Source organism: Lissotriton vulgaris, chromosome 5 (genome assembly GCF_964263255.1).
Source record: "Lissotriton vulgaris chromosome 5, aLisVul1.2, whole genome shotgun sequence".
Lineage (NCBI taxonomy): Eukaryota > Metazoa > Chordata > Amphibia > Caudata > Salamandridae > Lissotriton > Lissotriton vulgaris.
The window spans coordinates 841,923,277-841,949,617 of record NC_141693.1 but is presented as its reverse complement, the minus strand read 5'-3'; the positions used below and the strand labels follow the sequence as shown (position 1 = coordinate 841,949,617).

Genomic DNA, 26,341 nt, shown 5'->3' with positions numbered 1-26,341 from the left:
AACCAACTGTAAGGATTCAGCAGCACACCCCTCACCAGGGGAACACAAACAAAATCACACTACAGACTATACAATCAGTCATTGGTAAATTACCGGCAAAAAGGGAACAAATTCCGTTCTGCTTAGCTCAAAAAATTACTCAAATAGAGGCAGTATTTCCCGATAGTACACCTCATGAGAAATACAGGATTCTGACAATCTGTTTACCAATGGGGATCGCACCACAAGTGGAGAACTGTGACACTTGGGGTACAGTCTTTGCTTCAATCTACACAAAAACACATGCCGGTAGATGCATCAACGTTTTCATTTGCGATTCCTTATTTGCGAAAAATAAGGAATCGCAAATAAGGAATCGCAAATGGCAATGCATCATTTATTTTGCAATTTTATTGAGATTCGGTAAAAATCGCAATTTTTACCGAATCGCAATAAAATTGCGAGTTTCAAATTGCGATTTCGCAATTCCCATTGATTCCTATGGGCCAAAAGGCCCATAGGAATCAATGGGAATTGCGAATTCGCAATTTGGGACTCGCAAAATGTTAATGCATTCCATGGGTGCAGGGGGGGGTCCAAAGGAACCCCCCTGCACCCCTGAAATGTATTTTAAAGTGCATGTTACACACACACATGTCCTAAGGACATGTGTGTCTGTAACATGACAGTGTTTAAAAATGCATCTTTGGGCATTTTGACACATTTATGCAAATTACCACGAGGTTCAACCTCGTGGTAATTTGCACCCCTATTTGCGAAATCGCAATTTTAAAAATAATCATGCATTGCTTTTAAGGAATCGCAAATTTGCGATTCCTTAAAAGCAATCGCATTTTTGGAATTCGCTAAAAATAGCGATTTTCCAAAAATGCTTGATGCATCCCAGACACCTATTTAGGAAGTGCAAACGGCCGAATTTTGCGATTCGCACCGTTTGCACTTCCTAAATAGGTTGATGCATCTAGGCAATGGTGTTCCGTCTATGGCGGTAATACCAGAAGTTCTGAGACAGATTCAAAATAAATACAGACCAGAACCGGCCTTAAATCTTGGTATGAAGTTACTAAAAGATTTCAAACAGGTCTCAGCTATACTTCTAGCTAACAATAAAGGTGAAGGAGCATCCGTGGCAATCCGCCAAAAACTAAAAGAAACTGACATAACAGAGCAACCATATAAACTTGCAAGAATAATTGAAAACTCCTATGAAGAACTAGGGAGAGATAGTTTGGGTGGGAAACCAGTAAAACCCCAACTAACTGAAAATCCTGAAAAAGTTTTTATTAAAAATAATCTCACTACTCCTAAAAAAAGTGGGAAAACACTAAACAGACACTTCCTAAAGAGAAGTGTTCTCAGTCCTAAGGAAGGTCTCCTCAACAGGAGCCCTCTGAAAAGAGGTATAACCTCAGAAACAGGGATAATTTGAGAAAACCTGATAGATATCAAGATACTGATACACGTTCCTCTCATACCTTTTAGACTTCCTTGCAGAAATCCGAAAGAAGAGGACGATCAGAACAAAAAGAAGAACGCGTGAAGTCCAAAGACGAACAGCACGTTCCCAAAAATAAGAAAACTCAGTTCACCAAGAAGAAGGTAGCAAGTCTAAAGATCAGACATGCCGAGGATCTTGAGGACATAACTCAAGAACGGGGAGTGGGCCCAGACAATGCTAGACAGTGCAGCAGAGGTCACCATAGGTCGCAAGATCCTGAAGGATCATCTGGAGACAGTGGACTTGAATTAATGTATTCAAGTTGAAACTGCAGACACCAGGGTTAGTGTACCACATAGGTTATATGAAGTAACACTCCGGATGGAGGGGGGCATACCTAGAAAAATAAAGACACTCTTTTGGGAGAAGCTATCTAAGGGTTATGACATTCTTCTAGCTGAACAAGACTGGCCACCTGAATTTGTCAGGGAGTGCCCACCTGGCAAAGAGATAATTATGCCAGCCTTCTCAAATCACATTCCAATTAATAAAAAATTCACCTATGCCAGAAAATGGGCAGTAGCCCAGGCTCCAGCATTATACAAAAATCCCGTAGGATGGGACGAGGACTCTCCTCACCATAAAATCCAGCTAAAAAAAAATCAACCTACTGCACAAAGGCAGCATCCCGTTAAGCAAGAAGCTAAAAAACAGGTTAGGGAGATCTTAGATCAACTTGAATACCAAGGGGTGATTGAAACATGCATCTCATCTATGAACAATACTTTGTTTCCTGTCTCCAAACCAGACAATACATATCGTCTTCTTCTGGACTACAGACACTTAAACTCTTGTTGCAAAACTTTTGCAGTACAAAATGCACACAGTGCAGCACTGATGAATAACATCGTGCGCAAAAAATATAAAACCCCATTAGATATTTTCAACTTTTTTTCTGTCAAACATTGCACCAGAAAGCAGGAACTTGACCGCTTTCTCAATTATGGGGACACAGCGACAATTTTGCCATCTCCCCCAGGGATTCAAGAATAGTCCAGGGTTATTTTCAGCGAGAGTAACAGAGTTACTACAAACGTATGATGATGAGGCATTATCTTATGTCGATGACATCTATCTTACAAACGATAACTTGGACGTCCACTTGAAAAGAGTGAACACCATAATACTTGAGTTCGCTTCTGAAGGGTACAAATTCAATTTTAAGAAATCACGAATTGCCCACCTCAACGTCCTATTCTTAGGGTACGAACTTTCAAGTGAAGGCAAAAGCCTGGCAGCTAATTTTCTAGAGAAATGTGCGCTGCTCCAACCTCCAAAAACGCTGAAAAACGTACAGTCAATTCTAGGTTTCCTGAATTTTGGAAGAACTTATGTTCTAAATTACGCAGAAAGGGTTAAATCTCTCTAAGAACTAATCAAACCTGATTTCAAATCAACTAATTGGACTCAAAAACACATAGAAATTTTGTGTTCAGTGCAAACAGACATGCTAGCCAAAACACAGTTACAGACACGCGACAACGTGCGAAATCTTGTGATCCGAATCATCCCAGGGAGATGCGCATTCACATACCTGACCTTTAATGAAGGTGAAAAGGTACCAATAGCTTACAAATCACATTTGTATGCACAAGCTGAAATGAAATTCACTTCTACAGAAAGAATTCTGACAGCGGTTCAAACTGCAGTAGCAAAAGAGAGCTCTCGCGCAGGGTAAACACATAATGATCGTTACATCTGTACCTGCTCTAGAGGCAGTGACAAAAGCGAGCATTCCAAATGCTAAGGCTTTATATCAGAGATGGATACAATGGGTTAATTCTCTTGCTGCAACAGACGTCGAATACGTTTTTGACCCCTACTTGAAAACACAAGAATTTCTACAATACGAACACGAATGTCCTCTGCCGACCGAGATTCTGCCTCTAGAACATTACGGATGTATAATTTATACAGACGGATCAGCACAGCCCGCAATTGGGGGTAAACAAGCCTATAGTGCTGTGTGAGCGATTGTTAAAGGTAGCTGCCGCGAAGGTAAATTTCGACCTATGGTCACAAAAACTCAATCACTCGGAGACTGTACAGCTCAGCGAGCTGAACTACAGGCTTTCAAGATGGCGCTTGAAAATACAGATCACAAATTCCCCACACTCATAGTGTGCGATTCGTATTACTGCGTCCAGTCTTACAATTAATATCTGCAGAACTGGGTTCAAAATGGTTTCAAAAACACAAAAGGTGGCACAATTAAGCATAAAACGCTTTGGGAACAAGTAGTTCTATTACAGAAAGAACTACAAAAGACTCACCTGATTCATACACTGAGTCATTAGCGTGATGGCATTCACGTTGCAGGGAACTCATTGGCTGATGAAGCCGCAAAGGCAGCTGTGCAAACGGCTTCCGTAGCTAAAATCACTGATTCAAAAACAGAAATAGACGGTGAAACATTGCTAGCAGTCAAAGCCTCAATGAAAGGTAGCTATGCAGCATTACCTCTAAACTATCCATTCAGGTATACATACATAATTGATGCAAACTCCGTTCCTTTTGCTTGAATCCCTGGAGTGGGGGACAGAGTAATTCCAAACAGGAACTGGAGAGGTGCGTTGGTTCACGAAGCATATATGGGAGAGGGTCTGACTCATCAAGGGATCTTAAAATCTCTAATATAATTAGAAGAGATGTACTGGTGGCCGGGAATGAGCATCCAAGTTTACGAATTCGGGATTAATTGCGATGTCTCTTACGGATATAATAGCTTTGAAGACCACCAGATACCTGACTACAGTGTAGCCAGCCCAGTTCAGACACCATTGTTAGACAGTATTAGACTTTCTACACGCAAACAATAGAAGAATGCGGTCCCACAACTATTAGGACAAGATACATTTGGATATGGCCTCAGAGCTCGGCTGACACCCGAACTGTTATAAAAGATTTGCGAGTCTTTATCGACACATACGCAATCGGCACGCTACACTCTGATCAGGGTCCTGCGTTTAGCTCTCGAGCTTACAAGGAGGCCATGGCCAGTTTGGGCGTTGCATTGCGGTACTCGAGTCCATTCCAACCTGAGGGACATGCGGTAGTGGAAAGAAAAAACTGTGACATAAAGCAATCTATAACAGCTGGGGTATTAGGTTCGGGAGACGGGTGGGTCAAACATCTAATAAGTGTCCAACGTAGTCTTAATAATCAGCCAAGAAATTCTCTGGGTGGAATCACTCCATATGAAATGCTCTTTGGTACTAGAATGATTATCGAAGACCTCAATTGTCAAACTTCAGTGGTAGAACAAAAACCCTTTGATATCAAAGATCGTTTGGCTGTTTTACAGGACTTTAATGAAACAAGAAGAAGTCTGAGTAACACAATACAAAAGCAAACGACAACTGAAGAAAAACCACCTGTCCCAGCAAGACCTGTCTGGATTTCAAAGATTTGGGATCTGGTCAGGGAAAAGATCGTGGTGAAGAAGGAATTTGGGCCTTCTTACAGAGAAGCAGTACCTGTCTTAGCTATCCACGGAACAAGATCAGTGGTACTACTGCCCCTTCCTGGTAAAAGGGAGAACAGAGTTGTGTCCATCGACCTGGTCAAACCACATCATATGGCCGATAATAAGTAGTAGGCTCAGTGGACTCCCAATATGTAGCAGAAGACCAAATCTTGCTACAATCCAAGAGGTTCAAACTGAAAGACTTATCACCTTTGATAACCTGCAGTAAGAAAAGAAGGACTATGCAACAAAGCGATGGAACTTGTGCCTCTTAAGACCCAAATAACAGTTCGTCAAGAAACAACTGTCTACAATGATATAGCCTCTGACTATACTGATATGACAAAAGATGAAAAAGCTCCAGCGATTCCAAACAATCCTGATGCAATTCCAACAATTGACAGAACTGCCTCTGGCTATTTTATCAACTTTGATACATTTTCTGAGGATCCCAGTGAACCTGAAAATACGCCAGCCAATACAAATTTCAAAGAAAAAATAACAGAACTCTTTTATTAACTTGAAAATACATATCTGGTTTCACCATGGGTTGCATTTTGGATTGTGTTCTGTGTACATTTTCTCCTACTTTGGCTCAGTCTTGTTTTAAGTTTGGGAAAAATGATAGATGGAAAATACAGTACAATGGACACAGCAAGTAAAAACATCAACTTGCTACTGAAACCTCACAAATCATCTCATCGTGAACGAAGAGACCTGTCATCAGTAAACATCACAGCCGTTCCTATATCTGGTGGTATAGCATGGGACACAACTGATTATGACATTTATGGCCCGGTGGAACTCTTGAAGATTCCACACCAATTTAAGGTTTCTTTGAGTGACTTTGTTTCACCCAGCACTTTTTCTGATGATTGTGACTTTGAAGCTGTTAATAATATGATGACAGATTTTGAAATGTCAGCTAAATTCACAAAACATGAATACTTAGAAGGTTCATCAGATTATGAACAAATGTATTGTTTTAATCATTATGGTCACCATTATTTGCACAAATCTGCAAACCCTATAAATGTTTTTACTTATAATCAATGGGAACATTGTCCAACACTGCCAAAAGGCAGCTCAAAAACATTTTATGAAAAGTTTCCATACTTCTCAGGTTTTAATGTCACGAATCCAGAAACGTTTTATTTAAAAAATGTGAATAACACAGGAATGAAAAACATGTTGACCAATACTAAACAAATGTATTCTGCAAACATTTATGCTTATCTGTCAACATTAGATTTTAAATTTTGGAAAGACATAATTGAGACAAAAACTGTCTGGGGCACAAAAGACTGGCAGGTGCAGGGTTTAGAAGCCTTGTTCAGAGCCTGCATTATCCCAGAACAAATAATGTTTTTAAACGACACTATTCAACAAACATCATGTCTTGCCTTAGCTAAGATAAAAGATTTAAACAAACCGTCCATACCTAAAGCCACACCTGACAGTAATGGCACTGCAGACGAGGAGGTAGATGTAAAATAGATTTTACAACAGAACAGAAAAGAACTAATCATGATTGGAAAAAATGGGTAATCTGGCCCACAGACGCAAATAACTGTCAAGATAGATTCCTGAACAAAACACAAGGGTTCACAGTGAATAGGCCAGATCCAAGATATTCCCAGAGACAACATCCAGGGATAGTAACAACATACAGTGTAGGAAAACTATGCCTTGAATGGCTACAGAAATCCACACTTCAGGAAATTAAACAACACTTAATTTTACTTAAAGAAGTCAATGATTTACAAGACTTCTTACTTGGGCCTCGTAAACCACGTCAAAAACGTTTCATATACGCCGGTATATACGCTGCTTACAATGAAGCATGGAAATTCACGCAAATGGAAACTACAGAAAGAATACGAGAAATTGATTGTATTAATTTAAAGAAAGCTCTCTCTGTAGTGGACAATGGGTTAACGTCTCTGTCCTCCAGAATTTATTCTTTGGACAGCATTGTATCATCTGCCATTGACATAATAGAGCAGGACTTGCTAATGTTACAACATGGCCAGTCTCAATTACGTTCTATAATGCTGCTAGGCTGGACATTACAAAATCTCCGTTCAGGCTACGTGCCATGGCTTCTAATCAACACCAAGTCATTGTTTACTGTATTTAACCTTACAGATAAACAAATCTCTTTGGCACAAAGAGTAGCAGACTATACGGTGCTGAGCATAGAAAAACTGGAAAGATTACCATTAACTCTTTCTGAGAAACCAGTCGTGGAGTGGATAATACATGGCACCATCACAATACCAGTGACGATTTTCCAGTTTCAGTATTGCTTAAAACACATACCAGCAAGCCTGTATGAAAGGTTGGGTAAAGAATACATTAAGTCAACCTGGAATTTACCATAAACACACAAATGTTGGAGTGGGGGAAAGGAGGTATTTCTTAGTGGAAAAAATTGTAAGAACTCACTAAGCGGTACACTTTTATGTCAAGGTATTAATTTACACGGAGCCTGCGAGGGTTGTTCAAATAATCTTTCTTGCCACATGCACGGTTCACCAGCAGCAGTGATAGATCCAGTTTTTAGGCAGCTATCCAATGGTAGCTACATAATGTTGAATGATCACAACTGTTGTGGCATGTTGCCAGGAAAAGCCTATCTAGTTAGTGTGTCACCAGGGTCACTTGTTGTATGCAAGTATTGTTTCCAAAAAGCAAGACAGACAGGGAGTTGGCGTTATGGACTTCACTGAATATCTCTTCTATACGAATTGATACTTTAAGCAGAATGAAAGCCATTCTTTAGCAAAAAACTGTGCCACGGACCTTGTCTAGAGAAACGTATGATCTGCAAGTCGCAAGGACTTCTGCGGAGATACATGCCCTATTATCAACGAACTGTCCAATACATTTCGCAGAAATGTTAGGTTGTATCATAAACAGGTCTGATACCAGTGGTATTGTACATGTATTTAAGGCAGTTTTTTCGGGACTGTTCGCACCCGTTGAAGCAGTCCTAGGCATTTTTCCAAATTTCGTGCACTCTGTGTTCGGCGGCTTGCCTCTCATTTTGGGACTCGTAGCAGGAATTCTATTTCTGTTTCTTCTGCTCCGATATGACAAGTCCAGTCACCGACAATATCCAGACTACCATGGAGCATGCTCTCCTAGCCATGTGGTACAGTGATAGAATTACACAGATTCTTGGCTTGGCTCGTTTAAGAGATCTGAATACCACATGGTTTCTCTCGTTCAGACCAATGTGGAAAGATTGCATCTTACCTGTTCTACAATGCCTGCTTTGTGGAGAGGAATGCGTGTTGGACGTTTTTCTTACACTTGCATCAGCACTGCCTACGGATGCTGACGCATTACTGGGTCCGGTAACGGCTGACGTGTTGTGTTGCCCCCAACGGCTACTTATCCTGATGACGGCATTCATTGAGATCTCATCGGCAAATCCAACAGAGGGATGAGATACGCGGAGCAACAGCCACACAGGTACCATCTGATTTGTACATTGCTAACGCGGCTGACGCTGACGGCGATGCTTTTCATCTGTGCATAATTGATCTACTTACTGAAGTAGTTCCACTTTCACCTACTGTGGTAGACGATTTCTTTGCCAGCCTAGACGATTTCATGTTTTTTCCTGACACCGGGAATAACTTTTGAAATCTGCACACAGTGTTCCATGAACTCTGAATTTGGCCTTCACTTTTCATAACAATCCTTCCAAAACTTTGGAACTCTAATTTTCTATGGCAAATTTTGACTTTTTCCCCAAAAACGTGAATTTTCTTTTGGGCACAAATCTGCTTAAAGTAGAACTATTCTTAGAGAACAAGACATTCTTTTGAATACTTCCTAGAGACAATATTTGACCATGTCCTCAAAACCAAAACAGGATATTATTCTGCTATGGGATGGTCTCAACTTTTTTTTCTGTTATTAAGAGCCATTTCATGAATGAACATTTCATTATTGATTTAATTAGTATTAATGCTTTCATGCTTTATACTTCATATGAAAACACTGTTCTTAAATGCGTACAGTCAAATGCTCATTTTTCGCGTGCAAACCTTTTCAAATGCATTTTTTTTGTATTTTGGGTGGGATTGTAAACACATGCTTTAGATATGTTTCAGTGCTTATAATTTAGTAATGTTAAACATAATAAAGTGGAGTGGGTGTTGTATATGAATTTAGGACCCTAGTGTAATTTTCCCGATTCATGCCCATATATAGGTATAAATCACCCTATCCTTATATAGGCATAGAAATCATAACCATATTTAGACTTAGCATATGCAGTCCAAATATGGTATGGCTACTTCCACTAGTTCCGAAAATCCACAACGATTTCTTGGAAAAACCCGCCTTCAGCAGTCAGGGACTTCCTCCTGCTTGAATATTGATTTATCTAAGAACTCATGTTGTTTTCAAAGAACTGAGTCTTTATTATGTCCAACCTTACGTCAATCTCAGCACCTTTAAGATATAAATATGCCCACACTTGCCCAGGCAAACACACGCTGGTTTGGAGCAGTTCGACTATCTACTTGCCCGATGCATCTCGCCACAGCAAGTGCCGAAGGAAGCCGACCCTCCAGCAGACGCACTGAGAGAGATGCTGTCTTTTCTCTTGCCGAGAAATCCAGCTCCAGTGTTTCCAACCTACCCTTGCGGGTTATTGGGAAATCGAGTCCTGAGAGAGAGATACCAGACCTCCTTCATTCTAAACCAAGGTACGGAGCTGATTAGACCCTTAGAGAATTCTTGGCTAGATTCTTGGCAAAGAATACTGAAACTAAGCTACACCTCACTTACTTCTTCCCTCGTACTAGACCTAGGTTAGGTACACTGGGGTAGGCGTATTTTAGAATCACCGGTTGAGTACTTTTAGTCTTTATTTATTATTGTATGTATTCTATGTATTTTATGGCTTAGAAACCATATCATGCTTTTACAGTATTATTTTATAATACTCTTCGTACTGTACGCATTGTACTTTGCAACCAGTATTACGATTGTAGCAGTTCATTTCTTCTGTATGAGAAAGAAGACGGTTCAATAAATAACTTTCATTGAAAACGCCTGTCTTTCTATTTCTCTACACTTCTGGAGAAACGAAGCATGCACAATTGACTGAGTGAAATAACTATCTATTGTTTCTGCGACTCTAGAGATACATTTCTTATTCTTGGGAAACAAAGTTGTCATGTTTATGCGGTTATCAGAAACTAATCCCTTCTTCTGTATTCGAGAAAGTTTCTAGTGATCTCTGAGCTAGCTGGCACCCACAATTAAGTCTAGTATATTCGATAGAGACCTAGTAGACCTCAGTCCTACTTCAAATCTATAGGATATATTATTCAAATTCGCAGAGCTTATTGGGAATATAGGAACTACACTATAGAGATTCGCTGGTCCGGTGTTGTGGAGTGCCTTGTGTACGTGGGTGAGGAGCTTGAAGGTTATCCTCTTGTGGATGGGGAGCCAGTGCAGGTCTTTCAGGTGGGGTGTGATGTGGCTGCGGCGGGGAATGTCGAGGATCCGGCGTGCAGCGTGGAGAACCGCAGCCTTAAGGCCCGGCGGCGCAGGGTACACCTAAATCCCCGGGGTTCACCTGCCTTGTCAAAACAGAGACACGGACTCTTCGTTTGGCGCAGAAGATGGTATTTATTAGCTGCAGCTAGTACAGTGGTCTTAGAAGTCGTCAGTACAACGAGGTTCAAAAGAGACTGCCAGTTAACTCCGTGGCGCACAGGTTTATATACGATACAACACAATGCAAAATGCAATCACACAAGAGCATGAGCTATAGGCAAACGTTATAGACAATGTTTTAAAACCAAAAGCAACTCAGGTTCCCGGTTCTGTTTGTCATTCGACCCCTTAAGTAAATCACAAGTGAATCCACACAATTAGATTTACAAGCAGAAAAAACACAGCTGCATGTTGTAAAAGGACAGTCGAGAAACAGGAGAATACACGAGACATGTAGCGAAGGACAGCAGATAAGATAACTTTAAAGGAAACAATGGTGTGAAATGACATGTAGTCCGGACGGGGATTAATCAGCTCAGACAGGAATTAGTGTACTCGGCCAGACCCTGACACTCGTTAGTAAACATAGGCGAGGAAGCCACCTGACACGCAAAGCAGAAACGATATAAAAACATCGCGTTCGCCAAGCTGCCTGAGTGAGGGCAACCTAAAATGGCGGCGATCACAAAATGGAGGCTGAGCACGAACAAATTCGTAATTTACAGAACCTCAGGAGGCGTTCTGGAGTTTGGCCAGGGCTCCTGTGTAGAGTGCGTTGCCGTAGTCCAGGCTACTGCTGACGAGGGCTTGGGTGACCGTCCTTCTAGTTTGGGTGGGGATCCACTTGAAGATCCTGCGAAGCATGCGGAGGGTGTTGAAGCAGGAGGAGGAGACGACGTTGACCTGCTTTGGCATGGAGAGTGTGGGGTCGAGGATGACCCCTAGGTTTCGTGCGTGGTTGGTGGGTGTAGGGGGTGCTCCTAGTGTCGTAGGTTTTGAGGTCACTTCCAGAGCAGAAAGACGCTGGCATGAAGCCACACATGCCACATACCAGTGTGCATGGGTTCTACTTGGAAAGTTTCCGGATCTAGTCTGAAGCATTGGGGAATATTTAAAAAATGAGTAATCTGAGGTTAAGTACCTATCAAAGTCAGAAAAACAGTAACAGAAAAAAAGCAAGGATTGAAGAGAACCTGCAAGAGTGAAATAAATAGCCAGGGAGAATTTGATAGGGGATTCAAGAGGAATGAGATGGAATCAAAACTGTAAAGCGCGTGTATTTGGCGCCCTCATTCTTCAAGACCACAGCTTCATGTTTCTAAACAAAACGCTGGGCAACTGCACTTATTCTTTAGCAAATTAAGCACTGACCAGAGAGTGTGATTTTACAAGAATACCCCAAAGTCAGACAATAAATAAGAAAATATATCACAAACCTGTTTTGGCCATCATTTTCAGAAGCTTTTGTTCTATCTCAGCTCTTGCTTTTTCACTCTTTTCTAGATTCTTTAAGATACTTCCAACGTCTACCATAGCTCCATTGTACATAAATAGGCCACCGCTCTGCTCTGAGCTATTAGACTCTTTTTGGCTAACTGGCGCTGGCAGGAACACCTTGTTACCTGTGTCACAATTAGGTTAAAACATATTTTAAGAAAATCACATGTATCAAAAAGATTTCAAGTTTCATTATAAACTCAAATTTTCAGAAAATGATAAAATCTCAAAAAATATGTAACAAAAGCAGAAATTGCTTCAGTGCAGATATATTAATACTTCACCACTTTTTGCAAGAAAATGCAATCATATTCCATCTTTATAGGTCGCAGTTGTAATATTATAAAAACACATCAGCTGTTCCATTAAAAGCCAGCATAAGCATCAGTTTCTAAATCAATACAATTATTTTTTACAGTAAACTACCACTACAGCACCAAGAAGTAGTGAAATACATTGTGTTAAAATAAAAAAATGTGTTAAAAACTGAGCTAACTATATCAGGCGTATTGTTTTTTTTTTTTTAAATATGTTTATTGCGGAAAACAAGAACATAAAATACATATTCCAGGCCCATCCAAAACACAGGCATTTTGATTCGAATATGACCAAAGTCCACATACAGGATAAGACACAGCCTTCTGGCCCACAACGGAGGCCGGGCGGCGATACATTGAGGAATGCCACAGAGAAAAACATAACCAATTATATAAACACGCCAGGATTTCTAACATCCGCAGTTTCCGTTTTTGTCCCCCCCCCTTTATTCGTGTCATTCATTTCCTTTTCCATGTCTTCCATGTAGCCCACCTACCACCCATCCGCACAGGTGGTTTGCAATACGAACCCCATCAAACACCCAACAACTAAACACTCCCCCCCAAAACGCGGCATCGTCAATAGAGTACATGCAAGAGTCAGGTTACTTTCTCACGGCCCGATAGGGTGCAGACCTCACACTTACAGTCATTTCTCTGGGACACAGGACAATTTATAGGGTTACAAAATAGGGAACATCAGTGCGCGCCCATCAGGGCACTACCCCAACACAGGTCCCTCTGTCGTACCTCTCACCACATTCTCTTCGGAATCAGAACCCTCAGGGGTGAACAATTCAGCACTAGTGGCATCCGAGTCATTATCCGGCATCCCTCAGCACACATCACCCTCCAAGCCAGGAGGTCCTCCAGCAGTCTCTCATCGCGTTGCGTGCGCTGCATGTGTGTTTCTTCAGCCAGGGACCACTCCCTAACATCTTTAAGCCATAGGGACAGTGCAGGGGCCCTCTGCCCCATCCAAGTGATAGCCACGCGCCGCCGAGCCAACCCTAACAGCAGCTGCAGGAACTTATAGGACAAGTTCCTCTTCTTGGGCTTGGGCACCAACGCCAGGAGACAATGAAGCGGCTCCAGATTAATCCGGAGGCCCGTGACACGGCTGAAGTGTTCCACCACCTCCTTCCAGAAGTAACCGACCTGCGGGCATTCCCAGGCCAGATGAAAGAACCCAGCCCTCAACGTCCCACATCTAGGGCAGTCATCTCGCCTGTCTGCGGAGATATGCTTCAAGGATACCGGGGTCATGTAGGTGCGATGCATAAAATTAAAGTGGATCAACTTGAACCGTGCATTAGACGAGACTTTCCGGGTCAAAAGCCCGATACGTTTGTGCTGTCCCGGCTCCAAAGCCATCCCCAGATCTGTCTCCTAAGCCGCCCAGGACGGCGCGGTCGGCGGGGCCGAATCCCGCTGCATGGCTGAATACAGTAGGGATATCAACTGCTTTCCCATACCGCAGGAAAGGAGGATGTTAAGGGTGTGCGTCAGCGGTGGCGCCTCCGGGAACTGGGGCCTGGTTGTTCTCGCTACCTCCTGGAGTCCCCTATAGTGTAAATATTGTCCCCTGCTCAGGCCAAAGGCCTCCGTGGCTCTCTCAAAAGACACGAAGGAGTCATCCGGATAAAGATCTGCCAAAGTCTCACAGCCTCCGTCCCGCCATTCCCGGAAGGACACTCTCCCCCATCAACAACACTGGGGCCAGGATCCACACTGGCAGCTCCCTAAGAAAGGGTGGCCCGCTTCAAGATCTTTTCCACAAACCGCTGCCAGACTCCTGCTGTGTGGCGTACCACATAGGGTAGGGCTTCATCCGCACCCCGTCCTTGCATCAAAGCCACTTGTAGAGCCTTCTCGTCTGCACTGCCCACCAGGAGCTGTAGTTCCCAGTTGTCAGCAACCACGAACCATCTCGCAGCCGGCAGGAGCTGCGCTGCGCAGTAGTAGAGGTCAAATCTCGGGGCCTCTAGCCCTCCCTCCCTCTTCCCAGCTCCGGACCACGGTATGTAGAGCCACTCTGATATCAGGCGTATTATTAGCAAACCACTCCAGCACAGTGTGTTTCACTCTTAGTAGACCATTCGTACATGCTCATTAAAAGATGTTGAGAGGTAAAACATTTTCTTTTTTTCCTATCTGAGGTTAAAAAAAGTTGATTATATATGATCTTACAAAAGGCCCTCATAAATACACATTATAGAGTACTGCGTTATAAAAATGTCCATACTATACAAAACTGTGTAGTTAATAATTCTAAAAAGCATACAATGATTCTAGTGACATAACTTTACCCATTTACACCTGCCAAAATATAAATTATTGTACTTCTGTCGACTTCAAATGTTTCACATGAGAGACTTTTCAATTCATTTACAATTAAATACAAATTGTCTTTTTCATCAATACAAGTCGTTTTCACAGATTGCATAACCTAATAATATGGTACAGGAATCTGGTTTAATTCTAGTTTCTAGCTTAAAACTAATAACATTTTAAAATCTCTCTACCGAAATCCTCGAGACTGGGATAGGTTCAAGTCATATGATATTAGCCTCCTAAAGGCATCGGAAACAGGCGGATTGCGAAACAGGAAGAGTTTGGGGGTATAATAATTAAGGACTTCGCCGTGCCTACACAGAGATGTTTGGACAGGCCTGTGACCTCCTGTCATGATCTCGCCGTGCTGCAAGAACGCTGTCGTAAGAATGTAACAAGCATTGGTATAGCCAATAGGTCTCGCCATTTAGACTTTATAAGTGTTTAGTCATGCAACAGTTGATGTTGTTGCACCAAGGATATAGTGTGCTGGATAACTAAAGACTTATAAGGTCCCAAAGGCAAGACCTATAGGTTATGCCAATGCTTGTTTATTATCTGTGCACTTTTAATTTCTAGTTTATATGCTTTCAATTGAAGACTTGCCACGGCTCGACCTATTGGCTTTGCTAATGCTCGTATTTAACACTAACTGACCTTTATTTAAACTTTGGAGGGGTACGAACTGTGAAATAGTGATAAAAAAACTTATTTGGCTGCAAATGTTTGTTTTGACCAACAGAGAAGGCCTCTGTTTTGGTGCTCGAGAATATGTTAGTCTTGTACTGGAGTACTTCCAAAATATATTTACGTGTCAGCGGTGCTCATGCAATGGTCTGTGAGTGCAGTACTACCTGTCTTAGGCGGGCTGCAGGCTTCTTTGTGGGTTAATGTACTGCGACAGCATGAACGTGCTTCCTGCTCCGCCCCCTCTGACAGGAGAAGGGAACTGTCGCAACAGTCAACAGAGACAGCTTCCAGATCCGGATAAAAGTGTGTCAGAGAGGTTCCGTAAACGTTGTCTGTCCTACCCAAGAAAGTTAGTAAGGTGGCGCTAAGTGAAACAAAAAAAGAAGCCAAATAAAAAGGATGAAGATTCTGGGAATGCGGGTCGTAAAGAACAGGGAAGGCGAACGCCTTGCATAAAAAGTTGATGAAAGCTCAAAGTACAGCGGTGTTTGGCCGTGGCCGTCCAGGAGTAAGGCGCTTGGAAGAATGCGGGGTAGTCGCTGTATCGAACCAGCAGCCCTCTGCGCCTCTAGTGTGTTTGAGAACAACCTCCCCGGGCTCCGGGTGGGCGCTGGGGCTCCCAGCACAAGCTTGGGGCAGAAGACGGAGAGTTCCGCTGCCGTGGCCCCTCACCCCGCCCCCGGCAGCAGGATGAAGAAGCGCAACGTGAAGGTGGTGCTGCTGGGGGATGTGCATGTAGGCAGGACCTCCCTGATTCACATGTACGTGGAGAAGAGGTTCTAGGACACGGTCAGCACGATGGGGGTCACCTTGTACCTCAAGCAGTGGGGACCCTACAATATCTCAATAGGGGACACCGCATGTAAGCCTTAGCCACAGGGAGGGAAGCCACCTTTCTTTAAGACGTCTGAGCATGTGTGGAAAATAAGACAAGCATTGGCCGCGAGCCTCGCCTAAAAATGTGTCTGCAAATGTTAAAGCGTTTCCCTTGCGGGAGCGAGCCACGGGCACCATGTGTTTGTAAGTTAATTACAAACATATGGTGATAAGCTTGCTCCCACAAGGGAATCGCCAAACGTGCATGCTTTTCCACTGAAGGCAATGGAACGTATGCACGTTTTTGGCTGAAAAGCCGAAGCGATGGCTAAAGATCTTTTGCCTATGCAGCGCATGCGCGCTGCTTAGGCGAGACCTAAAAACAGCCGGCCCGGCTCTCATTTAAGAGTTGCACTGGCTGCGGAGGTCCATCTGTAAGTGTTCCCGGTTCTGAGGTTTGAGGAGACACTGTGGCCTCAAACACTTTATTGCCCTGTACTCCGGGGTCAAGTACCGTCCTACCGTCTGCCAGGAGAAGCCATGTGCTTCTGGAACTATAAGTCTCACTCGCGAGATCTTGCAAAACTTCCAGCAGAGGCGGCCATCATCCTATGCAGATACCTAACCCACCACAAACCGCCAATTGTTGAAAATCAGTCCAGAGGTAAGGCCCTAGCAGTTCTCTCAACAAGTCTGGACCTTTTCGTGAATTTTAGGATTCCGGTAAGACAGAGGCTCTGCGCTCAGAAAGAACGGTAAGCCCTTTATTTTTTATTTTTTTTTATACATTTTTGCCTATTCCAAGACCTTTATTGATATTGTACGTCAATGATACACGGCTTGGTGCCTACAACCCTGATTGGGCCAGCAGCGTATCAATCCGTTAAATAAATGTCACATAAAGAAACTGCAACACAAGTATATATAATACACAGCAAGTCGCCTACAACCACTGTGGGCCGGCCGCATTAACAGTAACGTTTGGTCTCGGATTTTGCTTTTTCTACTATACAACAGTCATAAACCATAACTGGATCATTCCACTACCGCACTCCCCACCCAACCGACATTAAAGCGTTAAGAAACATGTAGTGCCTTTGCATCTCAATAATTGTGGGAGGTCAATTTAAATAACAGACGTCAAAAAACACTCAATCATCGACATGTGCATTCAGGTAGGTTGTAAGATACACCCAGATGTCCTTAGGCCTGGACCTAGGCGTCAGTGATTCTTTATAGGTCTGGAGCGTGTCCTGGCAATGCGACATATCATTCAGCCAGTGTTTGACCAATGGTACATTAATACTCTCCCAGTACATTGAGATTCTACGCTTAGCCAACAGCAAGGCCACTGCGCAGAACCTACGTTTCGTGCCTTTCACACCTCCTAGTAACCCCAGGAGGCAACATCAAATTGTACTTACAATAGTGACCCCCACCATTTCGGACAATTTAGCCACGACCTCGATCCAGTAGGACTGTATCCCCGCACAATGCCACGCTAAATGAATAAAGTCTTCTTGGCTGTATCCACATCGTCTGCATCGTGCCTCGTCCCGTAAACCATACCTATGCAATTGGACTGGAGTGTAATATGCTTGGTGTAGGTATTTAAAATGTATTATTCGCAAATTGTCGTTGGGCGTGAGCATTTTGGTCAGTGTGCAGGCTATCTCCCAATCCTTTTCTGTGAGGGGAGCCTCCAGTACTGCGTTCCATCTATCCTGAGCCCTGGTCGCCCTGCAGCCTATTTCAGCCTGCGCCATTTTGTAGAGTCGTGAGACCAAGTGCGTGGTGTTGGGAGACGTTAGAAGGAATTGCAATGTATCCAAATTTAACGGTTCATTAGGAAAGGTTGGGTAATGCTGTTTGATCGCCCCCTTTAGCCTCTGAAATGTAAAGCGAAATAATAGCGTTGGGTTTTGTACATAGGCCAGGTCTTGCTCCGTGATGAATACTGTGAGAAGTTGGCCTGATATATAGTGCTCACTATTCTAGTGATCACTGTGTATCATACCAAACGACCCTTATTGATGATTGGTTGTAAGTCAACCTTATAGACCAGCTATCCTAGTAGCGTGGACAAAAGCAGTCTTTAGGCTAAACTCTAGAGGGCGTGTTAAGCCAGCTGTTTTACCATCACATATACCCCTTGAACACCAAGTGGAAGGACACCACACAAGTTGTTATGAAAATAAAGTATATTTATTTATAACAAGTCTACCCTGAGCTCTTACGAAAATACTTCAAGTTGCACAATTTACACAAATGCCCGAGGGGCACGACAAACCATATACACTAAAAGTGGAATGCGAAATACAAGCAGGTGAGTAACAAGATCCAGAGGCTTCAGGATCGCTAGGACTACACTATTGAACCCTAAGGTTAGGAGCAGGAGGCCTAGGGAGATCGGGTGCAGAGTGTGCACTCTCACGCGGGATGCGGGACAAAGTCTATGGAGGCTAGTATTTCTAAAGTTACTGTTTTCGGACGAATCCGACTAGGTAGACTTAAAATGACAAAGGATCTGGACACTTGGATAGTGAACCTGCGTTGGAGCACCGAAATGCTTGGGTTACCTAGCCCAGGGGCTGGGGCTGCATAGGGTTCAAAAGACGTCGGGAATCCTCGTTGTAGTCTATGGAGCCTGAAAGAAGAAGTTGCTGGCAGGCGACCAGTGAAGATGTTCGGAGTGATCCAAGCCTGGATCGGTGATGGAGCCGACCTGAAAGCAGAGGGGACTCAGTTCTTAATCACTAGCCAGTGATTGTGTGGGCACCAGGATGAGGTCACCGCAATCAGGTGAGTGGGCGACGCTGGACTCTGGAGTCACACGGGCCAGGAGGCGTTGTCGGCAACCAGGCTGGAGGTGCGAGCTGTCCCACGAGGGTGTCTGCTGTCGGCGATGCTGGAACCAGGATTGGAGCAACAAACCTTGGCAAAGGCAAGCCCACGCGGTGGAGTCAAGATGGCGTCTGGAGAGGACCAGGAGGGTCCGGGTGCTCCTCTTGTGGAAGGGAGCAAAGGCCAGTCTGGAGCACCCAGACCAGCGGTGAAATCGTCGTGGTACGTCGTAAAGAGGGCCACTAGCCAGCAGGCAAGTGGCCGGACAACGCGGTGAGCAGCAAAGAGCAGAAGGGCCCCGCGCAGATCTCGTGGATGCTGGAGGGCTGGACTTCGGTGCTGGAGCTGCTCAGGGTTGGGACTTCTCAAACCCCAGTGCACTCACTCGAGGATCCCTCGGCGGTCGTGCTGGGTAAGCGTCGTGCAGGTTTTGAAGATGGCCGGTCCCTCAGGTCTCGTCACACCCACGAATCTCAGCTGGGCTGATGATGCAGGTAGAGGTCAGAGATGCCAGGGAATCCGGGTCTCGTCGAGCTGGGCAGTCTTGATCCGGAGGATGGACGTGCAGCAAACCGCGATGCTTAGGTGGTGCCTGCGGGTGCAGGGTGGCTACTCCTTAGCCACAAGGGAGAGTCTTCAAAGAAAGTCAAGAGTTCCTTTCGTGGAAAGTCGTTCAAGATTCAAGATTATCTAATTTGGGAACGGGGCCCGCTCCTACCTTTATCCTAAGAAAAGGGGCTGGCACGCAACTAGGTCCTGCCCATGGGTGTGTCGTAATTGGCATGGCCGTGTTAGCGATTAGCTGAAACTACACGTTTTTCCTCCTTAACTTGGCTATACATTAAAACGCCATTTTGAATGTTGCGGCGGCCATCTTAGACCATAAGCGGCCTCGTGGCCGGCGTGCCCTTTAGTCCGTTGTCCGTACCACTGACCACTTCAGTCTGCCCAGCAACAGGCTATTTTTAGTGCTGGTCAAGCTCACGCATGCGCAGTCCCCACTGACCAGTTACCCCTCAGGAATGTGTGCCAAACTGACCAACGGAGTTGTGCCCCCTCCAATGAGCTGGCTGTGTTCCAAAACATGACCATATATGTACATAATGTGTTGTAACTTGTGCCGCCTATCTTTTATTACCTCAAAACTGTATAAAAGTCTGGGTCACACCGGTGTTCGGTGTGATACCTCTTGCATTACCGAAGGGTGCTGTATGAGTGTACCACCACCCCATGGGGTCTTAATAAACTTGTTCTTTGACTTTCACAGTTTCCGTGCCAACAGTTCTTGAGTGTAAGTGGGTTATCTACGGAGCATGTAGGCCTTGGGAACCCTGATTACTTCAAATTGGCGACCACGAAGGGACTCATCGGCGACTCGGATGCCCGAAGGAGAGGTCGTGACGAAGGCTTGGAAACTCGCCATGGACGCGCGCTGCCACTGAGTGACCCGAGTCTTGGCACCCACGGTGTTTCTTCCTTTCCTTCTGATCTGACCTTCCAGGTGGCGCCGGTCTCCGACTGAGTTTTCGATCGTCTGCGTTGCTGGGAAAGTGCTGTTTGGCTGATTTGATCACAAGACCTTGGCAGTTGGAATCTGGACATTTGAGATTTTGGGTAAGATTTGTGTTCGGTAAGGTAGTCTTTGGACGCTTACTGAAGTTCTATGATTTGTGACCGGTAAGGTAGTCCTCGGACGCTTGCCGGAGTCCTATGACCTATGACTTTGATTTGAGTTAGCTAACGTTTGTGAATTTGTGAACTTTGAATTTATATGTGTAGTGCACTTCACATAGGCAGGCATGTAGAGATGTTTCTCTAACTTTGTTTTTTTCCTCTGAGCGGCACATCTGTGTGAAGTACTGTAAGTGCCATTTTATACGGTGTCACGCTTTCGTGATACTTTTTGAACATGCCTGTTTTAAGCACACTCCGAGGGATGTGCTGTTTTGGAAATGGTACCACAATTAGGTTAGCAGAAGCACAGCCGGCTCCCCCAGAAGGTACACCGAACAGGGATATGTATATCAAATTTGGCCTTCCCCCTATAATGTACAGCAAATTATGGCATAAATATACAAAATCCGATCCTGAATTGCAATGGCCTCTACATGGGTCGTTCGATTTACGTAAAGTACAGTTTGTGGAACAATGTTTGTTTCAACGCAGGTCTAGACAAAATATGTTTGATTGTGTGCGAATGTGGGAGAAAGCGGTGCGTGAACGAATGAAGCGTGAAGTTGCCTTGGCGGACAAAGAGCAGCGCAAGGCTGCTCGGGATAAGGCTTTACAGCTTGAGGAAAAAGAGGCTCAGGAGAAAAGAGAGAGGGAGGAACGGGAACGTAAATTGCAAACGACTGGTCAATTTCCTATTCGCCGACCGCTTTATCCTGTCCTTAATAATGAAATTGATGATTTTTCATTGCTAGATCGGTCACCGCCTCCGTACGGTTCGCCAACGGCTCCAGCTGAAGATTCGGGTGATGATGGGCAGGATAAGTCGGAAAAGAAGGGTATATCCGCTCTCAGGTTTACTTCGGAGAGGTCCGCACATTTACGTAGTTGGGCTCGTAAAGTGAATAAGAATTGTGTTTCTCAGGCTGAGGTGGTTGCGGAGAGGAGTAGGTGGACGGATCTTGAATTACTGTATTTTCTGTCTAATTTGGCGGATGAAGTTGTTGCCGCGTATCGTCAACTTTCAGATACGTTAGAACATAAAGCTTTGTCAGTACATCGTGAGAATTTGGATAAAGGGTTGTTTGATCTTGCAGATGTTGACGACCTTTTCAAGCAACTGATCCAGCTGCGAGATGAAACAACCAGATTGCGGGTGGAGCGGAAAAGGAAGCAAAAGGAGTCCGAGCCGGAGAATAACGAGCAGATTAAGGAGTGTTCTCTCCGGGGTTCAGATAAGAGTTCTGCATTGCATGTTATGCCTATGCGTGAAGCCGCGCCCTTGTATGTTCCACCAAAAGGGGAAGGTACAGATGATGATAAATTGTCAAAGGATGCGAAAGGATATTTTATATATAACTGGGTATATACGCCTTGGAATAGAGCAGATGTTATGGCATTGAAAAATTCTCTACCTGATCTTCGGAAAAATCCGGCGGCATTTTATGAAGGGGTGGAAGGGGCTATTTCGTCTTGTGTGATGACTCTTGTTAACATAGATTTGTTTTTTGGGTTAATTCTTCCACCTGATATGTGGACGCAAATTCGTAAAAATAATGATGAAACAATACTTGGGGGGACATGGAAAGAAATAAATGCTGCCGATTTAGATAGGGAACCGGCATGTAAGCCTTGTCAGTTGATTCTAGACCTTCCGGCGGCTATTTTGATTAAATTAAAAACGCTTGTTCCTTCTAAAAAGATCGATTGGACTATGTTAGCGTGGTGCAAACAAAAGCCTGATGAAACGGTTTCAGATTTCTTTACACGCTTCGAGGAGGCATTCCATGATTACAGTGGTCAATCTTTAACAGACGATACGGGTCGGCATTTGTTCGTAGATAAGTATGTGGCTAATCTCCTACCGGAGATTGCAAAGCGATTGAAATCGAGTGAAAGTTCCTGGGCCACGGCGACCCCTGCGTCTGTTAACTATGGCTCAGTATTATGAGCGGCAGGAGTTGGAGGCTAAAGAAAGTGTTGATAAGAAGGCGAAAGAATTGAAAACGAAGGTGATGTTGGCACAGGTTCGGGGAACACAGGGTAGAGGGTATGATAGAGGTAGACGTGGCGGAGGAAACGCGTCGTATGGTCGTACGGATATAGCGGAGGATCAATGTGCCTACTGCAAGGAGTTTGGGCATTGGGCTGATGATTGTCCGGTACTTCGTGAGCAGCGTAGTCAGCGTGGTCGAGGAGGTGGTAGGTCGAGAGGAGGTTATACGGGAGCGAGAGGTGGCGGAAGTGATCGTGGAAGGGTTGAGGACAGGGGCCGTGGCCAGGATGAACGAAACATGTTTGATAGACGGAATCAATATCAGATTTCGGAGGGTGAGAATGTGGAGCACCAGGATTATGTGCATGCATAGGACTGCGTAGGATGGGGTAAGGAATCAGTTGAAGTGCCGGTAGATCAGCAGGGTCCATACGTAACAGCAGGTATTCTGGGTTCTACTGATCATTTTCTAGTCGACACAGGGGCTACTCGTAGCGCTTTGTCGAAAAACTTGGTTCCGAGGGCTCCCCTGTCTGGCGAAATGATAACATGTGTAGGGTTCGATGGCACACCCTCCCCTAGCCCATTGTCAAAGCCCCTTGCACTATGTCTTGATAAATTTTTCAGTTTTGGTCAATTTTTGTTATCACCCCATACACCAGATAATATCCTGGGCATTGACTTGCTTAAATATTTTCGAGCAACGATACGGTGCGCTCCTGAGGGAGTGCGGGTTATCCTGAATGACAATTATCCTGACTCGGATAGGTTTTGCACTATATTAGACATTCCAGCCTTGGCCTCTCTACCGCACACGTTATGGGCGACCTCAGATACGGATGTGGGAGAGATGCGTATTCCACCTATTCACATTACTGTTAAGGAGGGGGCCTCTCTACCACGAGTGCCACAGTATAAGATTTCGAGAGAAGGTGAAATTGCCTTGACACACATTGTTCAGGATTTGATCATTGCAGGAGTGGTAGAAGAGGTTCCTTATAATGTCTGTAACAGTCCGATTCTTCCGATCCTTAAGAGAGATACTGACGACAAAGTCTATCGGTTTATTATTGACTTGAGAGAGATTAACAAAATTGTCATTCCCCAATACCCAGTGGTGTCCGACATTACGACCCTGCTTACATTGGTGCCACCAACGGCCACGACCTTTAGTGTAATTGATTTGAAAAACGCGTTCTTTTCCATCCCTGTCCATCCTGATAGCAGATATTTGTTTGGCTTCACGTTAAATAATAAATCGTATAGATTTTGTCGTGTTCCCCAAGGTTACACTGAGAGCCCGAGTATATACAGCCAGGCTTTGAAAAGACAGCTTGATTCCTTTGAGTTACAGGCTGGCGTTGTCCTCATCCAGTACGTGGATGACCTTCTGCTTGCTGCAGACTCTTATGCACAAAGTGAAGGAAGTACAATTGCGTTGCTTTCCTTTTTGGCACAGAACAATCATAAGGTTTCGAAGAAAAAGCTCCAATACTGTAGACCTCAGGTGACCTACCTCGGTCATCTGTTGTCTAAGGAGGGGCGTGCATTAACATCTGATCGAATTCAAGCAATTTTAGACACACCAGTCCCCCGCACGCAGAGAGATGTACGTGCCTTTATAGGATTAACGTCCTTTTGTAGACAGTGGATCATGGGGTTTTCGCACATTATAAAACCTTTGTTAGCGTTACTGTCCAAAGCTACACCCATGCCCCTTCAATGGACAGATGAATGTCAGAATGCTTTTGAACAATTGAGACAGGCTCTTTGTTCTGCACCCGTGTTAGGTACACCAGATTATACAAAACTTTTCACATTATACGTGCACGAGAACGATGGGTGTGCGTTGTCAGTGTTAGTGCAAGCACACGGGGATAAGCAGAGACCATGTGCGTATTTCTCTGCCATTCTTGATCCTGTAGCACGAGGGTTGCCTGGGTGTTTTCGAGCAGTGGCAGCAATAGCAGTAGCCATACGACAGAGTGAGGGAATTGTGTTATCACACAATCTGTTGGTGTTAGTTCCCCATGCAGTGGATGCTCTGTTAAATCAAACAAAGACCCAATATCTTACGAGTGCACGGCTAACAGGATATGAGCTTACACTTTTGGCGCCACATATCACACTGAAAAGATGCGCTACCCTGAACCCTGCCACTTTATTGCCCTATCCGGTTGAGGAGGGTCAGGAAGAAAAACATCATGACTGTGTTTTCCTGACCGAGGAACAGACAAAGGGTCGTGTTGACTTACAGGATATGCCACTTCCAGATGTGGATGGGGAACTGTGGGTTGATGGATCGTGTTTGAGGCTGCCAGATGGTACGACTTCCGCAGCCTATGCGATCACGACACTTAAGACAGTGGTAGAAACAGCACGAATACCACAGAAATCGGCTCAGGCAGCAGAGCTGATAGCTTTAACAAGAGCCTGCGAATTGAGTGCTGGCCTATGTGTGAACATATACACAGACAGCCGGTACGCCTTCGGAGTAGCACATGACTTCGGGCTACTCTGGAGAGAGCGTGGGTTTTTGACTTCTCACGGAGTACATATCATGCATGGAGAACTGGTGCGTGATCTCTTAAACGCGTTGCTTTGCCCAAAGAAAGTAGCGATAATAAAATGTAGCGCCCATAAAAAGATCACTGATAAAGTGGGCCAAGGAAACGCCTTTGCAGACAGTATAGCGAGACAAACGGCTATGTCTCGGACTGACTCCCCCATGTATGTCACACAATCACAGGCTGAGCGATGGAGCGATGCTAGAGCAGAAATTTTGGATATTCAGAAATCGGCCACTGAATCAGAACTTGCGGCATGGGCAGCAGATGGGGTACTAGATGACGAGGGTTGTTGGAGAAGTAAGGACATGGAAAAATGGAAATTGCCTGCAGCTTACTTGCAGGCGATGGTTCAGATGACACATGGATTGGCACATGTTGGAGCCCTTGCAATCACTCGACTGTTAACACGAGTTTGGGAACATCCCGAGATTGCTAATACTGCTAAGAGAGTAGTGCAGACCTGCCTGGTGTGTTTACAACACAATCCCGGGAAGGGGACCCATACTCCGAAAGGAGGGTTCGTTCCACCCTCTGCACCATTTGAGGTACTCCAAATGGATTATATCCAACTCGAGCGCTGCAACAACCTGAAGTACGTCCTAGTGGTGGTATGTGCCTTTAGCAAATGGGTTGAGGCCTTCCCCACGAAAGACAATACAGCCCTAACAACGGCTAAGGTGTTGCTTAAGGAATTCTTTCCTCGCTTTGGAGTTTGCAAATTTTTGTGGAGCGATAATGGGCCTCATTTTGTTGGGAAGATTGTGGAGTATGTACTGAAGGGGTTAGGGATTCAGCAGAAGTTCCACGCTGTGTTCCACCCTCAGTCGGCAGGTCTGGTTGAGCGGTACAATGCTACGTTGAAACTTAAACTGGCCAAAATTGTGGCATCTACGTCGTTGAAGTGGCCAGATGCTTTGCCGCTAGCACTGCTCTCTCTTAGATCAGTACCCCATTCACGAACTGGCCTCACACCATATGAGGTGGTGTTTGGTCGCCCCATGAATATCTGGGGGGTGCCCAAGCCGCGATTAATACATGATGTGCCTTGTGTTATGATGAACGACTATTTGGCACGATTGACAAATGATTTGCTTTCTATTCATCAACAGGTTC

General features: G+C 44.5%; 1 protein-coding gene across 2 annotated transcripts in view; it reads right to left on the bottom strand.

The window, feature by feature from the left end:
- Positions 1-26,341, bottom strand: part of CCAR1 (cell division cycle and apoptosis regulator 1) — a 1,290,009-nt gene that overhangs the window by 208,737 nt on the left and 1,054,931 nt on the right. For both annotated transcript variants that reach the window (XM_086922386.1, XM_086922387.1), the window contains exon 23: positions 11,930-12,115. In XM_086922386.1, the coding sequence (XP_086778512.1) occupies positions 11,930-12,115 (186 nt within the window). The remainder of the gene's footprint in view (positions 1-11,929; positions 12,116-26,341) is intronic.